The following is a 25,518-nucleotide window of genomic DNA, read 5'->3' on the forward strand; positions in this document are numbered from 1 at the left end:
ATTCCAAGCACCCTAATTAGATTCCCTATCTTCCCCCACAAACTTTTCTTCTTATACTGTATTCTATAAATGTGGACGCCATTATCAGTTACTGTCTCTTCCACTACCAGCATCCCTGCTCACCCATCCAATTAATCAAGTTTGCTCATTTTCAGGACAGTTCTTTAAAATCCATTCTCTTCCCTCTGTCCCACTTTAGTAGAAGTACATTTTCAAAACACAAATGGCCCAATAGCTCCCCTCAGAGCACCCCATCACCTATTGTGATTTCTCCTCTCCCTGGTGTACACGCCCCACATGATCCCTGAGACTACAGATAGAGTGGATCTTACTTTAATCTAATGATTAGGTTACGTTAGCTGGCACAGCTGACCTTATGATAGGGACATTATCCAGGTAGTCCTGACCTAATCAGGCCTGAGCCCTTAAAAGCGGAGAGTTTTCTCCAGCTCATAGCAGAAGTGGGGTTGGCAGAGAGATCTGAAGTAGAGGGCTCTAAGGTGAGTGAGGTTCTCTGTTGCCAAGATGGAGGGAGACTCACAGACTGGACAGCCAACTCAGGAGCCCCAAGTGGTCCCCAGCTGACAGCCACCAAGACAGTGGGGACCTCAGTCCTACAACCAGGAGGAAATACATTCTACCAACAGCATCAAAAAGCATGAAAATGCATCTTTCCCTAGACCAGCCTCCAGACGAAGATGTAACCAGTGCACAACATGACTTCTGCTCTATAAGACCCTGGGCAGAGGACTAGCGTGTTGTTTTACGTCTCTAAGTTTATGGTAATTTGTCACACAGCAGTAGGAAACCAAGATATACAAACGATACCCAACCTTGTTAGCAAGTCAAGCCCATCCTCCCTCATGGGCCCTTGGTCTTCCTTTCCAGCCTCAGCTGCTCCTGACATTTCAAATTCTCCCTGTGTGCTTTTCACATCTCCTTATCTGCCCAAATTCTAAAGAGAATTATGTAAATATCCTGAGCGTAATTAGAATTATTCTGGAAATATAAAAATAAGTAAATAAGGGAATGCCGCTTGACTTAAATATCACTGCAGGGAAAGTCAGCCAACATATTCTAATAATAAATATCTATCTGCCAAAAAGTGATTGGACACGTACTCACCATTTTTAACAGCATGAACCACTGTTGAGGAATCTTTGCTTGTAAGGAAGTATTTACAAACAGCTAAAGCTCTGGAGTCATGCTTTTTATACATCAGCCCTATTTCAAAACCTAGATCCTAAAAAAGAAAGAAGAATCCAAGAAACGTGCCTCAAACAGCCACTCCCAATTTCTTCAGGCAAGAAAGCTCTCTACAATAGCAGAGGATCCGTCCCAGCATGAAATGGAAGTGAGTTGAGTAGATTTCCAACTCTTTCCTTTTTCTGAGTGGCTCCTATTGTGTCCCTAGTTATTTTATTAAAACCCAGCACATCACAAAACTCCTAATAGGGTAAGAGTCAAAGACTCCCCTATTCTCTACTTGCTACACAAGGGCAAATATAGGATGACCTGCACTTTATAAGACACTTAAAACCGAATAGTAAAGAAGCCTCTTCGAATACACTACTCAGAGTTGCTATGAAAGAAACTGGAAAATACAAAGAATCAAGGCTTAGTGGAACTAGAAAGACCATTAAGGGACTTCTGAAGGGAACGAGCGTGAAGGAAAAGCAGTGTGACCTCGTCAGACCCCTCCTCTAATACTTTCCTACACACCTCGAGGAGTTCATCACCGAAGCCAAGGACCACTGCCTCCTCACTCACCATGAAGTGGGAGTCCGCTCAGGAAAAGAAGCTAGCACTGAAAGCCAGAAGTGGGGCGTGTATAATTATTTTCAGTATATATTCAGGCTTGTTAAACACCTACTGCTTCTGACACAACAGCAACAGACCCTTAGCTGCATCTTCTGTCTGATCTCAGCAGGTGTAAGCCGGACAGTGTGAGAAAAGCAAATTTCCTGTTTTCTAGCTCAGTGTCTTAGTCCTAGCAAGCTTCTAGGTAAATGGGTGTTAAATCTTAAACACAAGCCCAGTTACCTCATTCAGCATTTCCCGAACTGTCAGATGAATGATTAGCTGATATGGAAGTACTGATAATATTCTTTCCAGGTTGGGGAAAAAACTCTAGAAAGGGAGAGTCAAGATGAAATTCACTTTCTTGCGTTTAAGAAATACTTTCCAGCGTCTAATACACTATTAGGTGATAAGAGGAAGTCTCTAAACAGTGTGGAGGCTACGATCCTGTGGTTTTGTTGTTGCTGTTGAAAAGACTTAACGTTTTTAGAGCAGTTTTAGGTTTGCAGCAAAACTGAGGGGAAGGTACAGCGATTTCCCACATACTCCCGGCTCACATATATACCTGTGCCCAGCCTCCCCCATCATCAACGTCCCCCACCAGGTACATTTATTACCATTAATGAACTCACACTGACACATAACACACCCTAAGCTCCTAGTCTGCATTACAGTTCACCCTTGGTGTTGTACATTCTATGGGCATGGACAAATGTACAATAACATCATTGTGTCGACAGTATCCTACAGAGAATCTGCACTGCCTGAAACATCCTGTGCTCAACCAATCCATCCCTCCCTCCTCCGACCCAAGCCCTGGCAACCACTCATCTTTTTACTGTCTCCATAGTTTTGCCTTTTCCAGAATGTCCCAGAGTAGATGGCATCGGCATCATACAGTATGCAGCCTTTCTCAGATTGGCTTCTTTCACTTCGCAACATGCATTTAAGGTTCCTCCGCATCTTTTCATGGCTTCATAGCTCATTTCTTTATAGGGCTAAATACTATTCCATTGTCTGGGTTCTAACACAGTTTATTTATCCATTTACCTATTGAAGGATAAAAGCAAACCTCTAAAATGTATGAAGCTATGACTCTGTTTCTATGTTAAAAACCTACCACTCTCTATACAGAGTCTTTTATATTTATATTCTTAGAGACAAGGCCCAGAAGGATCTGCCTTATGCTTTATAGCGTGGAAGTTCCATAAGGTTAGCGAGCCTTTCAAATTAGCCAGTCACTGTAGGTCCAGCAGGGACCTACTTTACAAACAAATGGCAAACCAAGATGCCACCCAGGCTGGCGCTACTATCACATACCGCCTCCCACAGTTTAATATCCTGAGGCTCAAAATTCAATTCTTGGGCTTCCCTGGTGGCGCAGTGGTTAAGAACCCGCCTGCCAATGCAGGAGACACGGGTTCAAGCCCTGGTCCGGGAGGATCCCACATGCCGCAGAGCAGCTAAGCCTGTGCGCCACAACTACTGAGCCTGCACTCTAGAGCCCGCAAGCCACAACTACTGAGCCCACGTGACACAACTACTGAAGCCCGCGCGCCTAGAGCCCATGCTCTGCAACAAGAGAAGCCACCACAGTGAGAAGCCTGTGCACCTCAATGAAGAGTAGGCCCCGCTCGCTGCAACTAGAGAAAGCCTGTGCGCAGCAATGAAGACCCAAGACAGCCAAAAATAAAATAAATAAAAGAAATAAATTAAAAAAAAATTTTTTTAATTCACTTTTTTAGAGAGTCAACTGAGAAAACGTATTCTACTGTACAACAACTCTCTGGTCTGCTTTGATTCGTGATACCTTGATATATATTCAATTATTAAGACACCTGTACATTATGAGTTTCATAAACACATTTGTAAAAGCCTGGGCGTGAGTGATCCTTTTTACTAAAACACTACATGCCGGTTCCACTGCTGGATGAAGGGATTAAAACTAAAATTAGAGTTCAACATTTCCACTATTCTTTCAGGGACATATTTCGAGCACTGCAGCATAAAAACTGACAGGGCAAGGACCTACTGTATAGCACAGCGGACTACATTCAATACGTTGTAATAATCTATAATGGAAAAGACTCTAAAAAAGAATATATATACATATATATCAATATATGTATAAGTGAATCACTTTGTTGTATGCCTGAAACTAACACATTATAAAGCAACAATATTTCAATAAAAATTTAGAAAGAAACTGACAGAACAAGTGTCTTAGCAGAAGTCCACAGCTATTTAAGAAAGTTAAAAATTTGACACAGCTGTATCCAATTTTAAATTAATTTTGAATTTTTAAATGGCCCTCTGTTTACCGGAGCAACTATAGATGATCTGAGCATGTCTGTCTGGTACAGAAACCTTGAGAGAATCAGTAAATAGAAGGAAAATATAAAACCTTGGCAAGAATGATTAATAATACCTTTTCCATGTATCGATATCCCCAAAGGAAGCTTGCATTTAAAGCTAATACACTATTAGCCTCGAAATAAGTGCCCAGACTGGCCAAGGTAATTTATTAGTTTATGGCCAATAAATGTCAGGCATGGCATATGTGTTACTAACAAAAAAGCAGGGAAGGAAGCTCTTCAGTTTCACTAGGTAACATTTTAGCAGAGCTTTTCCCTCTCCATATTTCCTCATTGACTTCCCCATCTCCTGTTATTTATTTGCCATATCCAAACAGCAGGAAGACTGGGCTGAAATAGCACTAGGATGGATATTCCCTTCTTCCTTTGCTATAGACAGTAACGTGATCATAGGAATACCACAAAAGGCATTCATGAATGCAGTTTAATGTCTCCTTTTAAGTCACAACATCTTTCAAACTAAGAAGTCCGCATTCACCACCTTTCTTGTGCCAATGAGACGCTGGACCATAAGGCGTCGGTGGCAGCTAAATCCTGACGCTAACTGCTGCCTGTGTGCGCTTCCCTTTTAGACCAGATCAGCTGGTGCGTGGATGCCAGTAAGTGTGTGCAAGCTGGTTCTCTGTAACTATTTCACCGTGTCCCTACAACAGGGCCTCAACATCACACTGTCCTCCAGGCTTCCCGAAACTACCTCTGTATTTTGTTGGAATGTCTGTGTACACACACACCATGTACATATTTTGCAGGACTGAACTAGAGTTCATGCCCTCCTCCGACCCTAAGAACCTGTGATTCTACAAGACTTCAGCTCTGTAGTCAAAGAGGTCATGGGCGCTGTTCGGAGGCGGCAGAATTTTGAGACAAGGTCAAAGACACCCGCCTCTGAAATTGAAGGTAACAACAATAAAAAAGGTAATATCAAATTCAAGAGATGATCCACCATGTAGAGATCTTCTCAGGTTATTAACTAACTTTGAAATGATTTTCCCATCTTGTAGCCGATACCAGTGGTCTTCTTCCTAAACTTCCTGCAGAGCCAAGACATCCTCCGTGAAAAGAAAGGCATCTATTTAAATGCTAACTAAAGGGAGATGCTATTATCTTGAAAATTACAACCTGTCTTTCACGGGGGAAATGCTGTAATTATGAAATGAAGTGGCAATTGATCAGGAAAATTAGAAAAAAAAATCACTGGTGAAAACTGTTTCTCTCCAGAAGGCATGGAGACTATGGCCCCAGTTCAGACTTGCCTTTCCACTTTGAGCAGGATGGTGTAACAGCTGTACAACTTGCTTCAAGTCATCCTGTGTTAAGGCACCGAGGGGAGTCGAGCCTGGAACTCTGTTCCCTTCCCCACTTTGAAGAGCTTCTGCATCGTACCTCCCCAGCTGTTTTCCCCTTCTTACTCAAAATATTATTGTTTTTCTACTCTTCATAGAGTATCTTTTCTGTTTTTTTAATTGAAGTATAGCTGATTTACAGTGTTGTGTTAGTTTCTGGTGTACAGCAAAGTGATTCAGTTACATGTATACACACACACACATATATAAACATATATATTCTTTTCCAGGTTCTTTTCCATTATAGATTATCACAAGATATTGAATATAGTTCATCGTGCTAAACAGTAGGTCCTTGTTGGTTATCTATTTTATATACAGCAGTGTGTATATTTTAATCCCAAACTCCTAATTTATCCCTCCCCCCTTTCCCCTTTGGTAACCATGTTTGTTTTCTATGTCTGTGATTCTCTCTCTGCTTTGTAAATGTTCATTTGTATCATTTGTTTTTAGATTCCACAAATAAGTGATATTATACGGTATTTGTCTTTGTCTGACTTGCTTCACTTAGTATGAACATCTCGAGGTCCATCCATGTTGCTGCAAATGGCATCATTTCATTTTTTTTTATGGCTGAGTAAGTATTCCTTTGTATATAAATACCACATCTTCTTTATCCATTCATCTGTCAATGGACACACTTAGGTTGTTTCCATGTCTTGTCTGCTATAAACAGTACTTCTATGAACATAAGGGTGCACGCATCTCACAGAGTATCTTATTTCATGATAGTACAGCCGAAAGCAAAGCCTTGGCAATCTTTTTGCGAAATTAGGTTTAAGAAGTCTTGAGAAGGTAACGTCGTTTCCACTGACTCAATCTGTCTCCTGGATAAGATCTGCCTGTAACCTCAGGGCCCTTTTGTTTCCAGGGAGGAGGCCCAATTACACCACTTCAGGCCAGAGTGAAGTTGCACCATTTATTAAAAGGAGAGCCCCTTTAGCATGTCTGCTTCCTGCTGCCAGCAGAGGGGAGGGGAGGAGAGAGAAGGATGTAGGGGTGAAGGTGGGGAGAAGGAAAGGAGATGAGAAAGTGAACAGAGGAGGAAGCCCAGTGTGGCCTCACTTCCTTCTCCTTACCCCCAAACTACATGCATAACTAATATAAAAACATAAGTAGAACTTGAAAGTTTCATCACAAAATTTAGAAAAACTGGTCCATTTGATGTCAAATGCTCACAGAATTAAAACTAAAGTAGATAGTTAAATACATTATTAAATAATTTGAAAAGCAGATCTTTCTCCTTCTATTTCTCTTTGTGTCCTACTATTTCACAAGTCCATGCTGGCAGTAAATACTGTATTTCGGTTTGTTCTGTCTGCTGCTACAGACTTTTTATGTTTTGATGCCCCCAGTAAAGAGCGTTCTGGAGCAGAGGGTAGGAGATGTGGGTTCTAGCCCTTCTCGGCCCTTTCTGGGCTGTGTGTCCCCTGGCACACCATGAAGTGCTCTGGGCCTATTTCTTCTTCAGTGAAATGAGGTAGGAGACAAAGTTATCTCCAATGTCCCTTCCAGATCTAAGACTGTGGACCCTATGAGGAAGACAATGCCCTATCTAAGCTTGAAGTCTTTGTCTCTCTTGGTTTTCAGTGCCTGGAACGTAACAGGCCCTCAAGAAATACTTTATATCAAAGCCTCTGCAAAATTAGTAAAACTCCTTGGCATCTTTTGCACACTGTGTGATGTTAGTTCTAGGGACTGGAACTGTTGTAAACAAGAAAAAAGAAGGTTCATTAAGACAAATCATAATTAAAACTTGAATGATGCGCTCCCTCGTTAAAAACTATTTCGGTGCCTGCCACGTACAAATTGATCAACGTCCTCAAGAAAATACAGAGATCTGAATGAGGTGCCTGGTGGAGACAACACCTTAAGAGATTTTTGGAAGCTGTAATAAAGGTCCAGTTCTAGGAAGGAGGCTGAAGAAGCTCACTGGTGGCAGAGACTCCTGTCCGGCTTGGCCCTGTGTGAATGCGAGGCTGTGGTCGCTATACGAGGGATCGGCTGCCGTCCAACAAGCTGGGGAATGAGAAATGCCTTGGACTAAAGCAGGGAAGAACTTCCCTTGCTTCTGGGGCTATGGCTGAGTTAGAGTGGACACGAGCTGGCACCTGGCACGTGAAGCAGAATGGTGCCAGGCAGGATGACGCTGATTAGGAACTCAGGAGCAGGGTTTCGGTCCTTCGCACCTAAGAATAGCACTTGGAGTAACAACGTATTCTTTTTTTCCCCCCAAAGATCAGGAACAAAACAAGGATGCCTACTCTTGCCACGTTTATTCAACATAGTTTTGTAAGTCCTAGCCACAGAAATGAGAGAAGAAAAAGAAATAAAAGGAATCCAAATTGGAAAAGAAGAAATAAAACTGTCACTGAGTGCAGATGACGTGATGCTACAGACAGAAAATCCTAAAGACGCCACCAGACAGCTACTAAAGCTCACCAGTGAATTTGGTCAAGTTGCTGGACACAAAACTAATATACGGAAATCTGTTACATTTCCACACACTAACTGGTAATTCTGTCTTTTACATGCTCTTTCCCCAAACCTCAAGTTAAGCCCGAACCCAGGTGTGCTAAGGGGACATATTTCTGGAGAAGCAGCCATGAGAGCGCAGGGCCCTCCTCCGCTGAGCCCAGGGGAAGGTGTCAGTGGCTGACCCATCATCGCCGAAGGCCACAAACAGAGTAAAGGAAGTTAAAAGATTTTCTTCTAGAGCACATGTGAAAACTCTCAGAGGGGGAAGATGCGGAAGGAGGCAAATTTTAAGCAAGTCAACTAGATATAAAAATATCAAGTAAAACCTCAAAGTTAAATCACTCGATGGTGAGAACTAGAAAACTTGGATTATTCTTAAACCTGGAAGATTGCTTTCTTCACCAAATAGGTAATGAATACCTACTATGTGAAAGTCAACCACCATGTTATACGAAGGACAAAGATAAATAAGACACTGCACACTGGAACAGGTAAAACTATGCGTGCGCATTTCGCTTACGAAGCCCCTCTGCCCGAATGCAGAGCACGGAAGTTCATTTCATCAAATCAGCAACACAAAGTAGCTGGAAAATACAACGAGAAAGTCAAGAGTTAAGGGAACAGCGGAGTGAAAAAGCAAACCTGGGGTTTCGGCACTGCATGTCAGAAATATTGACACCTGGAAAACAAATCTCCCATCGGGCCTTCACTCCATTTGACAACTGAGAGTGAAGTCAAAAAGAACTCCCCAGGGATTATTGCCTTTGATAAACAATCACCCCAGTGCGCACTCAGGTTCAAATTCACTCAGCTTCCAAAACATAACCCACGGTATGTGATATGCCTCAGGGTTTTACTAGTTTTATTTCTCGACAAATATACTTGTGGGTTTTTTTTGCGGTACGTGGGCCTCTTACTGTTGTGGCCTCTCCCATTGCGAAGCACAGGCTCCGGACGCGCAGGCTCAGCGGCCATGGCTCACGGGCCCAGCCGCTCCGCGGCACGTGGGATCCTCCCAGACCGGGGCACGAACTCGTGTCCCCTGCATCGGCAGGCAGACTCTCAACCACTGCGCCACCAGGGAAGCCCGTTATACTTGTTTTTAACCTTCATACTATGTAGGGTGTTTACTAGACCATGCCTGCACTCATGAGGGATTATCAGTCTGTTACTTTTTGAAAATGAAAACCAGGAGAAAAGTTTTAACAATTTTAGTAAAAGGGTTTGTTTTTCTTAATCAAACCTTCACGAGGTCATATCTGAACACCTTGGGAAGGCTGAACATTGACTATGTCAGGTAAATAAGCAGGTGCCTTTTAACTGTCCTTGTGTGTAACTGTTCCTACGGTTGCACCAAAGAGTCATCACATAAGGGAACCGAGTTAATTAAAGCCCTGCCATGGTCGGGAGTCCCCGGGGGCACTGATCTTCAGGCAGGAAAGCTGCTGCTGCAGGACTGGGCCACTCGGTTACAGCACGTGGCAGATGGTCTGATGTAGTAAAGACATAAAGTTGAGCACAGACCCACTGAGAGGTTAAATCGTAATTTATACAATTACACAGAATCAAAACCTCTGACTTATGTAGTTGTTGAAAGAACAATACTTGCAATAACAACAAAAATTCTTATGTTGAATTTTTTACAATTACTATTTCTTATAATCCATGAAAGGCAATAGGTGTTCTATTCAACTTTCTGGATTATGGCAATTCTATTTGCTGTCTAGTCAAGAACATCTAAAGGGATCGTAAGGCATTTTAATCATGTAACCTAGAGAAGCTGGAAAACTCAGACACTGATTTCGTTTTTCCAACCAAATCCCAGTTAGTGGAATACAAGAAACAGAAGTATGACTTGAAACGCTAATTGCATCACGGGCAAGGCAGAGCATTTAGAGATTTTTTAAACAGTCCCTCCCTGACCAGTAGTCAAAAGGTGACACAAGCACATTTAGGGGACGGAGTGCCATAAATTCCCTTCTCTCTGGCCCCTTGGAAGCATCTCTAGGTGGTATCAAGAAGTGCTTTTTGGAGTGAACGCCACCGTTTCTCCGATTCCGGCAGGATCCGAATGGTACTCAGTCATGGAGCCCATCAACCAGCAGGCCTCTGGACACAGCCAAACCTGAGGGAGGGGGTGGGCCAGGCTTTGAAGGTTTTACTGCTGCACTTGAGTAGCTTTTAGATTTGCCCCAATCTGGATGCAAGGGTCTCTCCAGCGTGGCTGAGTCACTGGCACTTCTCCTGGAGTTCCAGACCCACGTGGGGTTACCTGGGGCTCAGAAGCACTGAGTCTCGCTCACTACTAAAACAGCAACGTGCGGGGCTCAGGAGAGAGAGCCCAGGTCCCCGCACACAGAGAAACAGGGTGGAACCTTGTGAGAAACACCTGGTCCACCTTCCATCTCTTTTGCAGTTATGCTCAAGCCTCCTCCACTGGTTAGGTTTCTTGTGGAGAACAAACCAAACTACACCCAAAAATGGCTTAAGATGTTTCTATGTGCAGCAGTACACCTATATTAGGACATATGGACTCGAATTTCAAATCCTGTCTGACTCATTTTCCTAAAACCATATCAGACTAGATAGGAGTGAAACATTTCTAACTGGCTGGTCATCAGGAAATTCATCATACTCTAATCAGACTCAGATGAGTCCAGGAACCCAGAAGTAATGGGATTGAAATAAACCTGAAATAAACATGGTGAGCACTGCTTCCACAGCTGCTGTGAAGGGGGTACTTTTTTCTCTTTTGAAATTCATGTTCAAGAAATAAACAGCAACGATGATGACAAACTGGCCATAGGAAGTAGCCTGCATGTTCTAATGGTCCAGTAAAAATGACAAGAAGGGAACAGCAATATTAGCGATTACGCTGGCGGATGTGACAATCGGGTAGCTGCAAACATTGCCCAAACGTGTATATCAAATTACTTATTGTTAAGACCCTTTCTTGTATTTTACTCATAGTTAGATCTTTTTTCTTTTTTTAATTAATTAATTAATTTTATTTATTTTTGGCTGCGTTGGGTCTTCATTGCCGTGCACGGGCTTTCTCTAAGGTGAGGCGAGTAGGGGCTGCTCTTTGTTGTGGTGTGCGGGCTTCTCTCATTGCGGTGGCTTCTCTTGTTGCGGAGTACGGGCTCTAGGCTCAAGGGCTTCAGTAGTTGTGGCACGTGGGTTTCAGTAGTTGTGGCTCGTGGGATCTAGGGCGCAGGCTCAGTAGTTGTGGCGCACGGGCTTAGTTGCTCTGAGGCATGTGGGATCTTCCTGGACCAGGGCTCGAACCCGTGTCCCCTGCATTGGCAGGCGGATTCTTAACCACTGTGCCACCAGGAAAGTCCTGCAAGATCTTTTTATATTTTAGATAATCAAGACTAAGAGTTTGAAAAAAAATTACTGAGGAAAAACCTCTCTCAAATGGAAAAACACTGAATGCCACAATGATCTAAGCCTATTGCTAGAGGGAAATTCGAAAACTCCAGGACAATCGGTAAGGTCCTCCCATCAGAACACCGGGGGCAGGAATTGCAGACTTAATCAGTGTCCAGTCACTGCTCTCAGAAAGCAACTGCTTCTTGTGTCTTGCTTTTCAGGGTCCTGGCTTTCTACCGCTGTAGCACTTCTGGGCAAGGGGAAATGCTACCTTGTGCTTTCAAAAGAAAAGAGAACTATAATGAAGGCATAAAATAAGCCACAGGGGAATAACAGCTAGGCATAGAGAGTTCATTAAAATAAAATGCCTTTTTTGATGCCTTATTCAATGCAACAAACGTTATGCCTGTTATTGTCTCCTGCATCCTGTTCCTAATTCACAACCACACATGTTGGGGCAGGGGTCGTGGAGGCCATCCTGCTTCTTCGTTCAGAGCTTGGTGCCTCTTCTCTCCGGGATCTTAGAGCAGGAAGGGGTATGAGAAGCCACTGGGTCTGAGATTACACCCAGGAGCTGCTGGTTACCAGAGATGCACCTGTGCTTTCTGCTGGAATCCCAACAGCAGAGCACACATCCTCACGAGGTTGACAATGACCACTTTAAAACATTCTTTCTCTGCTTATTTAAAATCTGACTTCCTGTAACTTCTTCCTAAGTTTTACTTCCTATACGTTAAAAAATGTTATGACGTTCAATGACAACCCTTCCAAGTAGCTGGAAGTAGCTATCCTGTCTCCTCCTAACCTTTTTTCCATCTTCAACACATTCTTTCTCGAATCATTTCGCATGGGAAGGTTTCAAACTACTCACCATCCTGTAATTCTCTGCTGAATAAGCTTAAGTCGGAGTTCACTGCTATTATCGTTGTTAAACTGGTACCATTTATCAAGAATCTGCTACATCCCAGAGAGTGTAAATCAGTTATCTGCTTTCATCTTCCCAACGATGCCTTATTTCACCCCTATTTTCCTGGTGAGGAAAATGAGGTTCAGAAGATTTAAGAAGTCCCTTGAAATCACTCCCCAGTCTGGCAGCTCTGGAGCATGTGTATCACGTGTGAATTACACAAATGGGACCTCCCAGCAGGGGAATGGGGACTACTCACTGCCTTCCACAAACTAGACACTACACTCCCTGGAAGCAGCCTGTGATTTCCAGGACATTCCTGACAGCCACACTGCACTGCTGGTTCCTGCTGGGTTTGTAATCACCTTAAACCCAAAGCTGAGTTTCACCTGAACTGTTACTAAGTCTGCCTGGCCCTTCCTCCAAACCTATTTCTGTTTTGCACTTGATCTTTAAAAACAGAGAGAAGTCTTACCTCCCCTCCTGCTAAATGTTATCTTGCTACTTTGCTTCAGTGTCCACACCATCCATTTAAGAAACCTGGGTTCTGACACGTGGGCTGTTCCTTGCTTCTAAAGCCCTTATCACTTAAAAAAGTTGTCGAGCTGTTTTTGCGTGTGTGCTGTGCCTTCACCCAAGATTCAGTTAACAGCTCAGTTTTGAGGAGAGTAAAGGCTGAAGGACACCTTCTCTAGGACAATGTTTTTCAACCTCTGTTTACCTGCTAGACCCCGTGTACCTCGCCAGCAAAGCTTTACTTTTCATAGTTTGTATCTAAAAGCAGAGGCATTTTGTTTTTATTTTGTTTTTTTTTGGTGCGTTGGGTCATCGTTGCTGCGTGCGGGTTTTCTCTAGTTGCAGCGAGCAGGGGCTACTCTTCGTTGTGGTGTGCGGGCTTCTCCTTGCAGTGGCTTCTCTGGTTGCGGAGCACGGGCCCTAGGCGCACGGGCTTCAGTAGTTGTGGCACGTGGGCTCAACAGTTGTGGCTCGTGGGCTCTAGAGCACAGGCTCAGTAGTTGTGGCGCACAGGCTTAGTTGCTCCACGGCATGTGGGATCTTCCCGGCCCAGGGATTGAACCCGTGTCCCCTGAATTGGCAGGCGGATTCTTAACCACTGTGCCACCAGGGAAGTCCAGCATTTTGAATCTGCTTTTTCAACTAGCATCTCATTGCCACCTTGAGAACCACGTCACCGATTCACGACCCATTTTTCTTATCCAGCTAGTAGGTGACAGACAAACCCATTTCACTTTAGCATCTCCACGTTTCTCCATCTTCTCCATGGCTGTCAGGATGTCAGTAGTGGCCACACCTTCTTCTGCTGTGACACTGAGAATATTCTGCTGACAAGGATTTGTGTGTCCCAGAAAAAAAGTTACTCTTAAGAATCTGTCCAATTCATAAAAATACCTTATTATAAAAGAAAACAGCTGACCAACATTGCCATGCCACTCACAGTCTTCACAGTGACATTAAAAGTAACACTGAGTGGTACCCAGAGTTAATTACAAACCAAAAACGCTGTACTGAAAAACACAGATTAGCTGGAATGAATCTGAAGCGCGGGATATAAAATAAATTTAGCAAAAGGATCAGCATGACGGGCACTGGGGTCAGCCCTGAGGCATTTATTCTCCCTACAGGAAACACTATCAACTTTCTTCTAGACTGTTCTTTAGAAAACTCTGGTAGTCGTGACTAGAGGACTGCCAGGGAACCCTATTTATCCCATTACATAAATACAATCGGTAGAAAGACTTGCCTCCAAGTTAAGGAAAAGAGCTCCTCTTGACTTCGATGAATTTTTCCGGAAGGGAGATCCACACTGGAAAAATGCAACCTCGCTAAAGGTTACAGAAGTGCTTTAAGCTTCATAGTAAAACCCAGGTAAAAGTATATTATTGGATCTTCTCATTTCCAGAATAAACATCTAAATCAATAATCGAACACCTTGGGCTAAGAAATTAGCCAAAATCAGAGCCAGCGAAATGCAAGAAATGGACCTGTGCACTGCAAACCTTAGAACGCATATTTTATTCCCTGTAGTAACCCACTAATATTTGTCAGGTTATACGATAACAAAAATTCTCTAAATTAATATATGGTAGACTGACTCTCTTTTGATCTAAGAGTTTATCTAAAACTTTTTTTCTACATCCCTGCAATCTGTAATAATTTGATAACCCACCCCCACCCTAAATGACGTTATCAACACGAAATGGATTTAAATCTTCTGTTCCAAGAAAAGCACTGGTGCATGAGTGCATTATGCAAACTATAAGGAATGAAACGGGGGCTGTAGGCAGAGAAAGAGGAGACAAATGAACGTGGACCATGGGGGATCACGTGGGCTTGCTGCTGGCTGTGTCTTGAGAAAAGAGAAACGGAAATGCATGACCACACACAGATGTACGCTGGCTGCGGAGCCAGCAGACTCTCAGCACCCCGGGGCAGAAGAGGGGACCATTGGAGGAATGTGGTGGGCGTGTCTGGCACAGAGGGATGTGCGATGCCCATGTAGGACCAAGGGCAAGGGGATGGAGGCAGGAGAGTAGCTCTCTGAATGAAAATATTCAATCTGAAATGGAATCAACTTGCAAAATGAGCAAGCTGCTCCCTCCCAGCTGGGGAAAAAAGACGCGGTAGGTGGTGGACAGGGCAGACCTGATTCTCTGGCCGGAGTTCACGCCCAGCCTGTGTCCCCGTGATACCCGGGAGCTCAACAACCATCCATTGCCGCCACTCTCAACAGCCTGTGTCGCTCTCACTTGTTAACTTGGTCTGGCCAAACATCTCTGACAAAAGTCACTCACCTGCCCCTTCTCTCAGAAGAATTTTTGTTTTCTTTACAAAAAAACACAGAGGAGCACACCCCTTTACACTCGAGCTGCAATGCCCACCACCACGTGCATCTTAAAAACTACCCGTTCTCCAAGCAAGAAAAGGACATTCACAGTTCAAATCATCCTACCGCTCCTGTATACAGAAATCTCCAAGTTTCTACCAATTAACAACTTGGCCGTAAGTTACGCAAACAGAAAAGGTAAAATTCATTTCAATGTTAGCTCATAGTCAGGATATTAAAGAACACTTGATTTTTAAGGCCTCCAAAATGTTTTTCCTACCATGGAAAGTATTAGAGATTTCTTCTTCTTCTTCTTCTTTTTTTTTTTTTAAAGACCACATTTTTCTCTCGATTGTAACATTTTGGGGACTTTATAAGTATTTTCAGTAATTTGATCCTCTGTGAGAGACTTCGGAAATAATTTTGTGTTTAGAAACTGGGTCTGAGTAATTTTCCAGAGTTCTGGAAAAACAAAGAGGCATCTTGTATGCTTTACAGCAATATTTCCCAGCTCTCAATATCTGGGACAAAAAAAAGTTTTAAAATATACATTTACCTCTACATCGCAGGTATATTCTGATCCATCCAGAAGTATCACTTTGCACTGCATGCTTTTAGGCTTTTTGACAATCTTTAATGGAGATCGAGATAGTCTGCTGCTAGATGATTTCTGGGAAAGCTTATCGTCTTCAAATTGCTGATATTCGGGCTGTTTGGCAGGTCCGGCGGCAAACTCCTGGTCCTTGTCAGTGACCTGCGAAGAGCAAACAATGGACAGTTTTCACTGCAAGACAGGAAATAAATATTGCATTGCTCAGGCAATAACAGAATACTTTAGAAACAGGCTTTCCTATTTCCTAAAGGATGAGGGATGTCTGAATTAGGATATTAGGAATGGATATACATATACAAATACTTATAACGCTAACAGTTACACTTAAGTAACTTCTGCAGTTTAAATGTACCCATAGGGCCTTATTTCAGTTTGACTCAAGGATTTACATTAGCAGTGCTAAGCTCTTAGCAAATGCCATCAAGATTCCACTAAGCAAAGGAGGGTACAAAAGTGGGCTCCTGACTTTTTAAAAGGCATCGGCTTTCACAGACACAGTGAGAGGACTTATGGTTACTGGAGGGGAAAGGGTGGTAGAAGGATAGATTAGGAGTTTGGGATTAACGAAGATACACTACTATATATAAAACAGATAAACAAGGACCTACTTGTATAGCACAGGGAACTATATTATCTATAGCAACCTATAATGGAAAAGAATCGGAAAAGGAATATGTATATACATGTATAAGTGAATCACTTTGCTGTACACCTGAAACTAACACAGCATTTATACTTCAATTGGGGGAAAAAAAGGCACTGGGTAGTATAAGCCTTAAAAACAAATAAAGCATCTAAGATTTAACCTAATGTATTCTGCTTCTTTCATTCACTGGATCCTCCTTTATTCCATGACCCATAACTGTCCCATAAACATACCAGGTATCTTATAAATTGTAAGGCCTACATAGATTCAAGTATTAATCTTCTCAGTAATTTTACAACTGTTAAAATATTTGATTTAGCTCTAACTCAATTCAATGAAGCCAGCAGCACTGAAATTCACTACAAAGTAATCCCTTAAGTCTGCTTCCCCCTTCACTGTAATGAGCTAGTATAAGAACAGATCAAATCTGTCCAGAAGCTTTAATCTGCTTTCAAATCACAACAGTCCAGTCCAAGCTAGACTCAGAACTGCAGAGGACATCCTATGAACAATAAAGTCCTCCCCTCAGTCAGTCCCCTTGGCAGTCTCCCTGTGCACTCCCCTCCAACAACTCTTTTTCTGCCCTTTTTCTATGTATTAAATGACCATCAACGCACATTGAACCCAAGGGCCAGACCACAGCTTCCATGCTTCCATGGTCTGCAAATACACTCTGAAAGTCCAAAGGAAGATATGTTTTGAAACTCAGTTTGGGCCCCTTACATAAGCACGAAATTTCCTCTCTCATGAATATACCACCACCCTGGTGGCTAAAGTTCATGGGCTGGAGAGTAAGACCATATTGAGAGTTGCAGCTTTCTCAAGGTCACCAAACTAGTCAACTGGAATTCAGATCCAGCCAAAGCCCACGCTTTAATCACCACGAGATACCAAAGCACACTTCATTCTACCTCGAACATAACTGGGCACCTGGTGTGAATGAGAGAATCTGAGTGGAAGAATCTTAGAAAATGATCTTTTCTGATCTCTTCGTTCTGTAAATGAGTAAGCTGAGGTCCAGAGGACTCGAAAGAGTTCTGAGACCACTGAGATAACCAGGGGGGAGGCAGGGCTAAAGTCTCGTGACTCTGCTGCCAGTCACCTTTCCCTCCAGTGGCTTCGAATCACTCCTCTTTAGTTTCAAACGTCTGACTACAGAAAGTCAATCCATTTATTAAATACACATGTCTAATCATATCTGGGTATGGAAACTCTTCCTTCTCTCCAATTTCCCCCACTTTCACGTTTATTTCATTTCAGAGTTAAGAGGAAAGGAGAGAGAGAAATCCAGTCTAGTAACTTTAAATTTCTGAAGATCTGAAAATTAACAAACAAAACACTACCACCATCACGTCTCCATAAAAAGAAAAGATAAAGGAAAACCATAATGACAGCACCTGTTCCTTTGATTCTGTTTGGCAGGTTGAAGGACAACCCCCAGCTCCCTGCACAAAATGCCTGAGATCAGACAGAGCATCTATTTACAGAGCATGAAAATAAACATTACTCTTTATTCCATTTAAAAGCGGAACTTAAATACCATGGGAAAAGAAAGAAAATAATCAGGCTGTAAACACCTAGTAGCTTAAGGCTAAACCAATGTGTTGTGTTTTCCAAAGACATGCCACTTCCTTCATGTCTCTTAACATCTTCTAGAATTTCTGGCTTGACACAAATACTTCCAACCTGTAAGAGGTCAACCATGTGTAGGGACTCCCAGATTTCCTTAACCCATGAGTCGGGACCCTAAAACATGCTGATTCCAGGTTTGAAGTTTCAAGCCAAAGGAATTTAAACACGGATTCATTCAAGGCCCAGGTATAAATCGTGCTTTATATTTTGTAGGAAAGCTTTTAAAAGGAATAATCACATATCCATGACAACTTAAACATGTTGAGGTAACAGAGTTGAAAATAGACATGTCCTCGGGAGAGGGAAAGAGGCATGAACACCCACTATGAGTAGCTGGCAACCTTAGGGTCAGAGTGGCCCCAGGGAAAAATCACAAGAGCTCTGAACCCAAGGCTTAAATAAACAACCGGACGCATAATTAGAGCCGCCAGAGCAGTGTCTAGCCTCCCTGTAAACCCAGACAAAAACCACTGACCTGCAGTCCAGATTTCAGTGTGAGTTCAAATGCTTTCATCAAAGGAAGGCGTCACCAAGCAAGGCTGTGGAATGTCATTCACTGAAAGCCTTAAAATAGCCTAGCTTTCCATCTGCCCAGGACCAGAAGGGGCCAAGCAGATGACCCCTGGTGGTTCCCTCTAGTGCTAAGAGGCCAAGGTCAGACCAAAGCCTGGAAAAGCTCAGCAAACATTCTTTCATGGGTTCTGGGGGCGGGGGGGGGGGGACGCTCGCAAGTGCGGGGTGGTCCAGGCTCACCTCCTTCCTCACGGGCGTGCTGTGCGCTGCCGCCTCCTCCAACTGCTCCAGTGCCCGGGGCTGCTCTTCAGTGCCCGGCTCGGCTCCTGGCTGCGCCCCCAGCTGTGCCCCTGCGCGACCCTCCTGGGGCTCGGCCTCCTGCTCCGGCTTCGATTCCAAGTCTGATCCCGATTCGGTTGTCATGGTCGATTGTTCTGCAAGCAGAAAACGGGAAGGGCCCATCACTCGGTGCCGTGACCTCCCCCAGGCAGGCAAGAAAGGCGGGAGGTTACAGTGAACGGCTGAAGGAAACCAGCACAGGAAAGATGGAGAAACGCTAAGAACCAAAACACGATCCCACCACACATACCTAACAACAGCCTTGCCCAATTCACCACAAGGACGGGTGCCCGTCGACGTCTCAAAAGGAACATTTAGTAGTAAATGCTAACTTGGAACGATCACAGGCTTTATCTCTATTAGATTTTTGCCACAGATGACTGTGAAATGACATTACCGTCATAATAATTACCTAACTTCGATACGTTTAATTTCAGAAAAATGAATTTTCTGCATCAGCTGGAGATACATTTTAATCTCTGGCAACGATGATCTAGTAATGGAAGCGGACACTCTTTCTCATTCCCTTTCCCCTTCCCAGGGGCCCTGCTCTGCCCTTCCACACCTGTGAATCCATCCATTCTTCTGCGAACAAACACCCTCCCCCTCCGTGATTTTCCCGTAACTGTTATTCCCTTTTCTTCTTAAATAAATAAATTTATTTATTTATTTTTGGCTGCATTGCGTGTTCGTTGCTGCACGCGGCTTTCTCTACTTGCAGCGAGTGGGGGCTATCCTTCGTTGCGGTGTGCGGGCTTCTCATTGCGGTGGCTTCTCTTGTTGCGGAGCATGGGCTCTAGGCGTGTGGGCTTCAGTAGCTGTGGCTCTTGGGCTCTAAAGCACAGGCTCAGTAGTTGTGGCGCACGGGCTTAGTTGCTCTGCGGCACGTGGGATCTTCCCGGACCAGGGCTTGTACCCGTGTCCCCTGCATTGGCAGGTGGATTCTTAACCACGGCGCCACCAGGGAGGTCCCTGTTATTCCCTTTTGAACGAGTAACCACAGTACATCAGCGGCTTCTTCGGTGTTGAGGAACCTGTCCCGCACTGGACCACCCCTGGCCACGGCGGAGGGAAGCCGGGTAGCATCACCTCTCCCGCTCATCACAAGTTCACTCTCAAAGGCTTCTTCCTGGTTCCCTCCTATTTCCCGTGAGTGTTGAAGAAGTTTGTCCATCTCATATCCCATCAGGAACTCAAACAACAGATCCTGACATAGAATAATCTGCTCTTACATCCTAAAAAGGATGCCCTAAAATATAACTGCCATCTCCTTATAACTTCCTTGTCAAGACATAAGTATTTTGTGCCTCAGTTTCCACATCTGCCAAATGAGATGTGATCTCATGTGAACATCATCACATCTAAAGAACCTATTCCTTTTTGTGTGTGTGTGTGGTATGCGGGCCTCTCACTGTTGTGGCCTCTCCCGTTGCGGAGCACAGGCTCCCAACGCGCAGGCTCAGCGGCCATGGCTCACGGGCCCAGCCGCTCCGCGGCATGTGGGATCTTCCCGGACCAGGGCACGAACCCGTGTCCCCTGCATTGGCAGGCGGACTCCCAACCACTGCGCCACCAGGGAAGCCCAAGAACCTATTTCTTGCTGTTACCTCTTCCTACTACTAATAGACATACTGCTATAATTAAAGCCATTTTTTGCTCTAAGCAGCAAGAGAGCTGCTATACCAGTGGTCACCATGTCATTTTAAGTAATTTCTCATCTTAGCTATGTGGTAAAGATCTCAAAAATGAATATCTCAGATAATCACATAAATTGCCTTCCTAATTCTAATTTTATGGTAAAAATACCATGAGCAAAGGGCTAGTGTAATACTTTAAGCAAATGATACACCCGTTAGTATGAGTAGAATTTTTATGAAAAATAAAATTCCATAGTAAAACTACAAGTTAGTTCCTGTTTTCACAATACACATTGGAAGATGCTTAATAATTTGAAGAGGGAAACATTACAAATACCAATCTATCTTATAAACTAAATGTGGTATCTGTGCTTTCTGTTTAAGGTTACTTTTTACAATCACCAGCTATTCTGTCTGTTGAATAAAAAACCTGTCAACCTGGCATGTGCTCAGTTACCCAATGTAAATGTAAATATCAAGTCCAAATGCAAAGCCAGACAGGGATCTACATAAAACGAAAACATTTTCTCTTTCCTTCTTACATTTTCAAGCAAATCCTGAAGGCAAATATGATATTCGCATTTTTATGCTTATACCGCAAAGTGTCGAGTCTACAGAAAAAACAGTGGAGGGGGAGGCAGAGGTGGTGATAGTGTAATTCAGAGTCTATGGTTGAATTTTACCATTTAGGAGGGGGAGGATTAATTTTAATAATCAGTTCAACTCACCCAACCCTTATTAAGTACCAAATATAAGTCAAGCACTGCTCCTGGTTTAGAGGCAGAGATAACTATGTGGTAACCCCCTGCACCCTACCTACCTTCAAGGAGCCCAGAGTCTGTGGCTGAAACAGACTCTCTCCAGAATCTATTTTTCCCATCTTTCTTTTAGTAATCAAACTTTCAGTTTCAGCTGGCACGCCTCCACCCAGTTGGAGACCACAGCGAGTTGGCGCCATGTGATTAAGTCTGGACCCCTGATACAATGGAGAAAATGTATTCAATATTTAGGCCATCTTCATAAGAAGAAAGCCACTTGCCCTAGATTTCCCTTTCCCATTGTCTGGAAAATACTGACTGATGTCATTACTACAGACCTGATCATGGAAGCCCCAAGGTGAGGAAGATGCCAGAGCCGCCCCCCTCAGCCGGGGTCCCGGGATGACCTCATGGAGGGCAGCCCACCTGCTCCGGAGGGTCACACAACGCAGAATCCTTCTGTCTTGTTTGCACCTCAGTAAACCAGCCCACACCGAATCCAATTCACATTCTACAGGTTAAAATTCTACCCAAACACAGACTTGAGTGGCTCCCATCTCACTACAACAAAGTAGCCTCCTCTTGATGTCACATCCTCTGGCAGCTACTACCACACTTCCCTGCTCTCTACTCGTAACTTCTCAGAAGTCTTGTCGACCCTGTCTCACTTCCTCATTTCCTCTTTCTCTGCCACCACTCCAGCCTGATTCCATCGGGGCTGCTCTTGCGGCCACTACAGAGGATAATCCGCTCTTGCCTGTCCTTGTCTCACCTGACCTCGTAGCAGCCCCAACTCAGGTGATGAGACCTGCCTTGTCAACGTGATTCAGAACACCCCACACTCTCCTGCTTTCCTCCTATCTCTCTGGCGACTCCTTTGCATTCACTGTTACAGGTTACTCCTTATCCAACCTCTAAATGTGGGAACGTCCCAGAAAACTCACTCCTAGGCCCTCTTCTCTTCTCTATATTTTTTTCCCCAGAGCTTTAAATACTTCCCACATGCCAACGGCTCGCATATTCACATCTCTGGTCCAAACCTCTGTCCTGAGCTTTCAGACTAGTGTCCAGCTGTGCAGTGGACACTCCTCACTGACACCTCACAGGCACCTGCTGATTTCTCTCCCCTCCTCAATTTCCCCACCTCAATAAGTGGCAATGCCATTCCTTCAAGCCAGAATTGCAGAAGTCACCCCTGACATTTTCCTTTCCCTTGTCTTCCTTATTAATATACAACAGAAAGTTTTGCATCCTTCCATAACTCCCTTTTCACTGCCTCGATTCCTATCCACCTCTATTCTGTTGACCTTCATAAAACATAAATCCAGTCACGTCGCTCACCACAGAAAATCCTTTAATAACTTCCCAATGTGCTTGAAGTTAACATCAAAACTCTTAATTCCCATGGCCTTCATGGCCAAGCTGAGGCCTCAACACCCTATCGACACCCAGCGGCATGCCCACCCGGCCGTCCACCTGAGATCCAGCCACGTGGTCTCCTTCCAGTGTGTAAACCACATCAGGGCTTTGCTCTGCTTCAGGGTCTTCTGGACACGCTGCTCTGTTTGCTGAGAACATTTTTTCCTCTGCTCTTCAAGTGCCTGACTCCTCGTTCCTCAAGTGTTGGCTGAGAGAGGCTTTCCCTTGTTGCACAGTTATCCTAATTGTGCCTCATTGCTTCCTTCCCATAATGCATCAAATTTTATTATTATTCAGCCATCTCTCAACCTCCTCCCCATATACTCAAGGGGGGAAATCATGTTTGTTTATATCTGAAAACTAGAACATAGTGGGTATTTCAATAATAATTTAATGAATGACTAAATAAAATCAACCCCATTTATTATATAACTATGCATTTAAAAGTGTAATAACTATTCCTTATAGTTTTTAACCACTGTAAGATCTCTCTTAAGTGGGTGGGTAAAGAGTAGGTATTTCTACTCTTTAGAAATAGAAAACGGAACTCAGTTACAACTTTCAAAATCAAATCTCTCAAGGTAATAGACACTGTTGTTCTGTTCACAGTCTAATGCTTTTATCAGTAGTTGTAAAGGTCTTCCAGAAACACAGAAAAGAAAATGTTCAGGTGGTCTAGAGAACCTCTATAAAAGAGTAACCTAAAAGCCACTAGGTCATGAATTTACAAAGTAAAACATAAATGACTATTAGAAAAAGCATATTTTAAGAAGATGCTTAGTTTTTCCTAGACAGGACAGTTCTAGCATATAAATCATATTATTGAAGAAATTTGAATACCTTCAATATTTTCTATCTTCTATGAATATCCTACTTAGGGTTCTCTGTTCTTATTATCTGTGTTTCAGCAGATAATGGCTATAACTTAGTAATCAGATGTCAAAAGTGTCACAGAAGCAGAAAACCAGAATCATATCTCAAAATTAAAAAGTCACTTTAAAATCTATGTATAATCTTTATAGATACAATACAAGAAAATAATCAGCAGCAAATAAGTTGCCATGTATGGTCTTGGGTGACTAATTTTTTTTTTACTCTCCCACTTCCCCTTCCATAAAACAAGGGGTTCGGACTAGAAATCAGTGATGACTAAGTGAGGTGGGGGTAGGGGACGGGCTGGGGGTGGTGCAGGGGACAGTGAAAGGCCGGAAACTTGAGATCTTCTTTCTGGTTAAGCTGACAAACCTGTTGCCTCTTTCACCATCTTCTCTCAATTTCCTTACTACTTTTTAAACCTAAGGACTTTTTTCACAAAAGTCGTTGTGGTATTATACATCTCACATCAGTGCACTCCAAACTTGAAAATGTGGTTGCATACGTGTTAAAATAAAAACCTTTCTAAACATGACATTAGCCCCAGGATTCACTATATATGAAATAGAAGAGCAAAATCAGTAAAGGAATAATCCCAGTTTTGACTTTTACTATGAAACCATTCAGTACCTGGCTTTTGTCTTTAATTCTATACGTCGTCCCGAAGGCAGGGAGCCAGCTCTACAAAAGCTGAATAAAAATGCAAAATGGACATAGCCCAGGAACCACCTATCAACTACTTAAACAGTAAAATAACCTACCATTATTTTCTACCTATGAATACACCGTATAAAACCTTACCTGTCACACATCACATAAATCACAGAACCTCAAACCTCAAATAAAATCCTATGCCCTCGTCAAATATCTCCTAGGTGCATCGTTTCCCCCAGCACTATGTGCATGATACAAGGAATAAAAATCATTGCTGTTTTTTTGACTAACTGTAATAAAATAAAACTTCCCTTGATGTTGAGAGAGAGTAAAGTAAGAAACCTTAAAACTGTAAGGCTTTTGAATTCTGGAATCTCACTAGAATCAATATTTAATTCCACATATCTGAAAAGGCATAAGTTTACCTATGAGTAAACAGCATCGACAGCCTCAATCGGTAAATTCAATTTCAAAACTTTTTTTTAATAATCTTCCTCCCTACCCACATGCCAATATAAGCAAGCACTAAACTGATTTTTAAATGGCACACAATGAAAATCATAAGCATCTAAATACAGTCCTTACTTTAACTCATTACTTTAATAATTCTATAGTGTACACCTCCAATCTTATACCCAAATGCCAAAACATGCTTTAAAATCAGATTTTCATATTTACATTGCTTTGGTTTTTTTTTTTTTTTCTAAGATACTCATTCCCTGCTTTCTTGGATGACCCTTGCCACTTGAAATTGCACATTTTCCTTTCCGACTCACTACAGATGACTATTTTCCAATGTTCCCTTCTCTTCTGATAGATTCACTCTGGACTACCTATAACTGTCAGTCATTTGTTACTGGAAGTAACACCATCACCTGCAATCACAAACGTAAAGTGATACAAAATGCTTATGCTTAGCTTTGGCTTAAACTGTGCCCTTTCTTTATATTAAACTTACTTGCTAATTGTGTCTTGCTTCAGCTTAGAAAGGTCTGGAATCCCAGGAACTCCAAACCCTAAAAGCTGGCATAAGGACATTTACTACGTGTACTGGGATAATGGCGAGAGGAGTCCTTTATCTTTTCAAGAAACATAAATTGTATTTCATTATGCCTCTCCTCAGGGATGTATTTATTAAATGACTACCAAAAGAAATGGTAGTCAGCTTAAAAGGCGGCATTGTGCAGGTGTGAATGAAATCATTCCCAATTCCCAATTCATTTCACCTATAAAAAATGGTCATTGGCATGCGTTTCAGACTTTGTTCCTTTTCAGCTCTAATTTTTTACTCTGCAGAAGAAAAAAGTCAGT

The 25,518-nt window shown here is 43.0% G+C and overlaps 1 protein-coding gene across 12 annotated transcripts in view; it reads right to left on the reverse strand.

Moving 5' to 3' along the window:
- Positions 1-25,518, reverse strand: part of EPB41L3 (erythrocyte membrane protein band 4.1 like 3) — a 133,095-nt gene that overhangs the window by 67,215 nt on the left and 40,362 nt on the right. For 11 of the 12 annotated variants that reach the window (XM_065890300.1, XM_065890306.1, XM_065890303.1 and 8 more), the window contains exons 1-2: positions 18,768-18,950; positions 15,680-15,877 (exon numbers count right to left, since the gene is read on the reverse strand). In XM_065890300.1, coding sequence (XP_065746372.1) covers positions 15,680-15,877; positions 18,768-18,950 — 381 coding nt within the window. Of the gene's footprint in view, positions 1-15,679; positions 15,878-18,767; positions 18,962-25,518 lie in introns of those variants that run through there. The other variant, XM_065890311.1, reaches the window with a different exon arrangement.

Source organism: Phocoena phocoena, chromosome 13, assembly GCF_963924675.1.
Source record: "Phocoena phocoena chromosome 13, mPhoPho1.1, whole genome shotgun sequence".
NCBI lineage: Eukaryota > Metazoa > Chordata > Mammalia > Artiodactyla > Phocoenidae > Phocoena > Phocoena phocoena.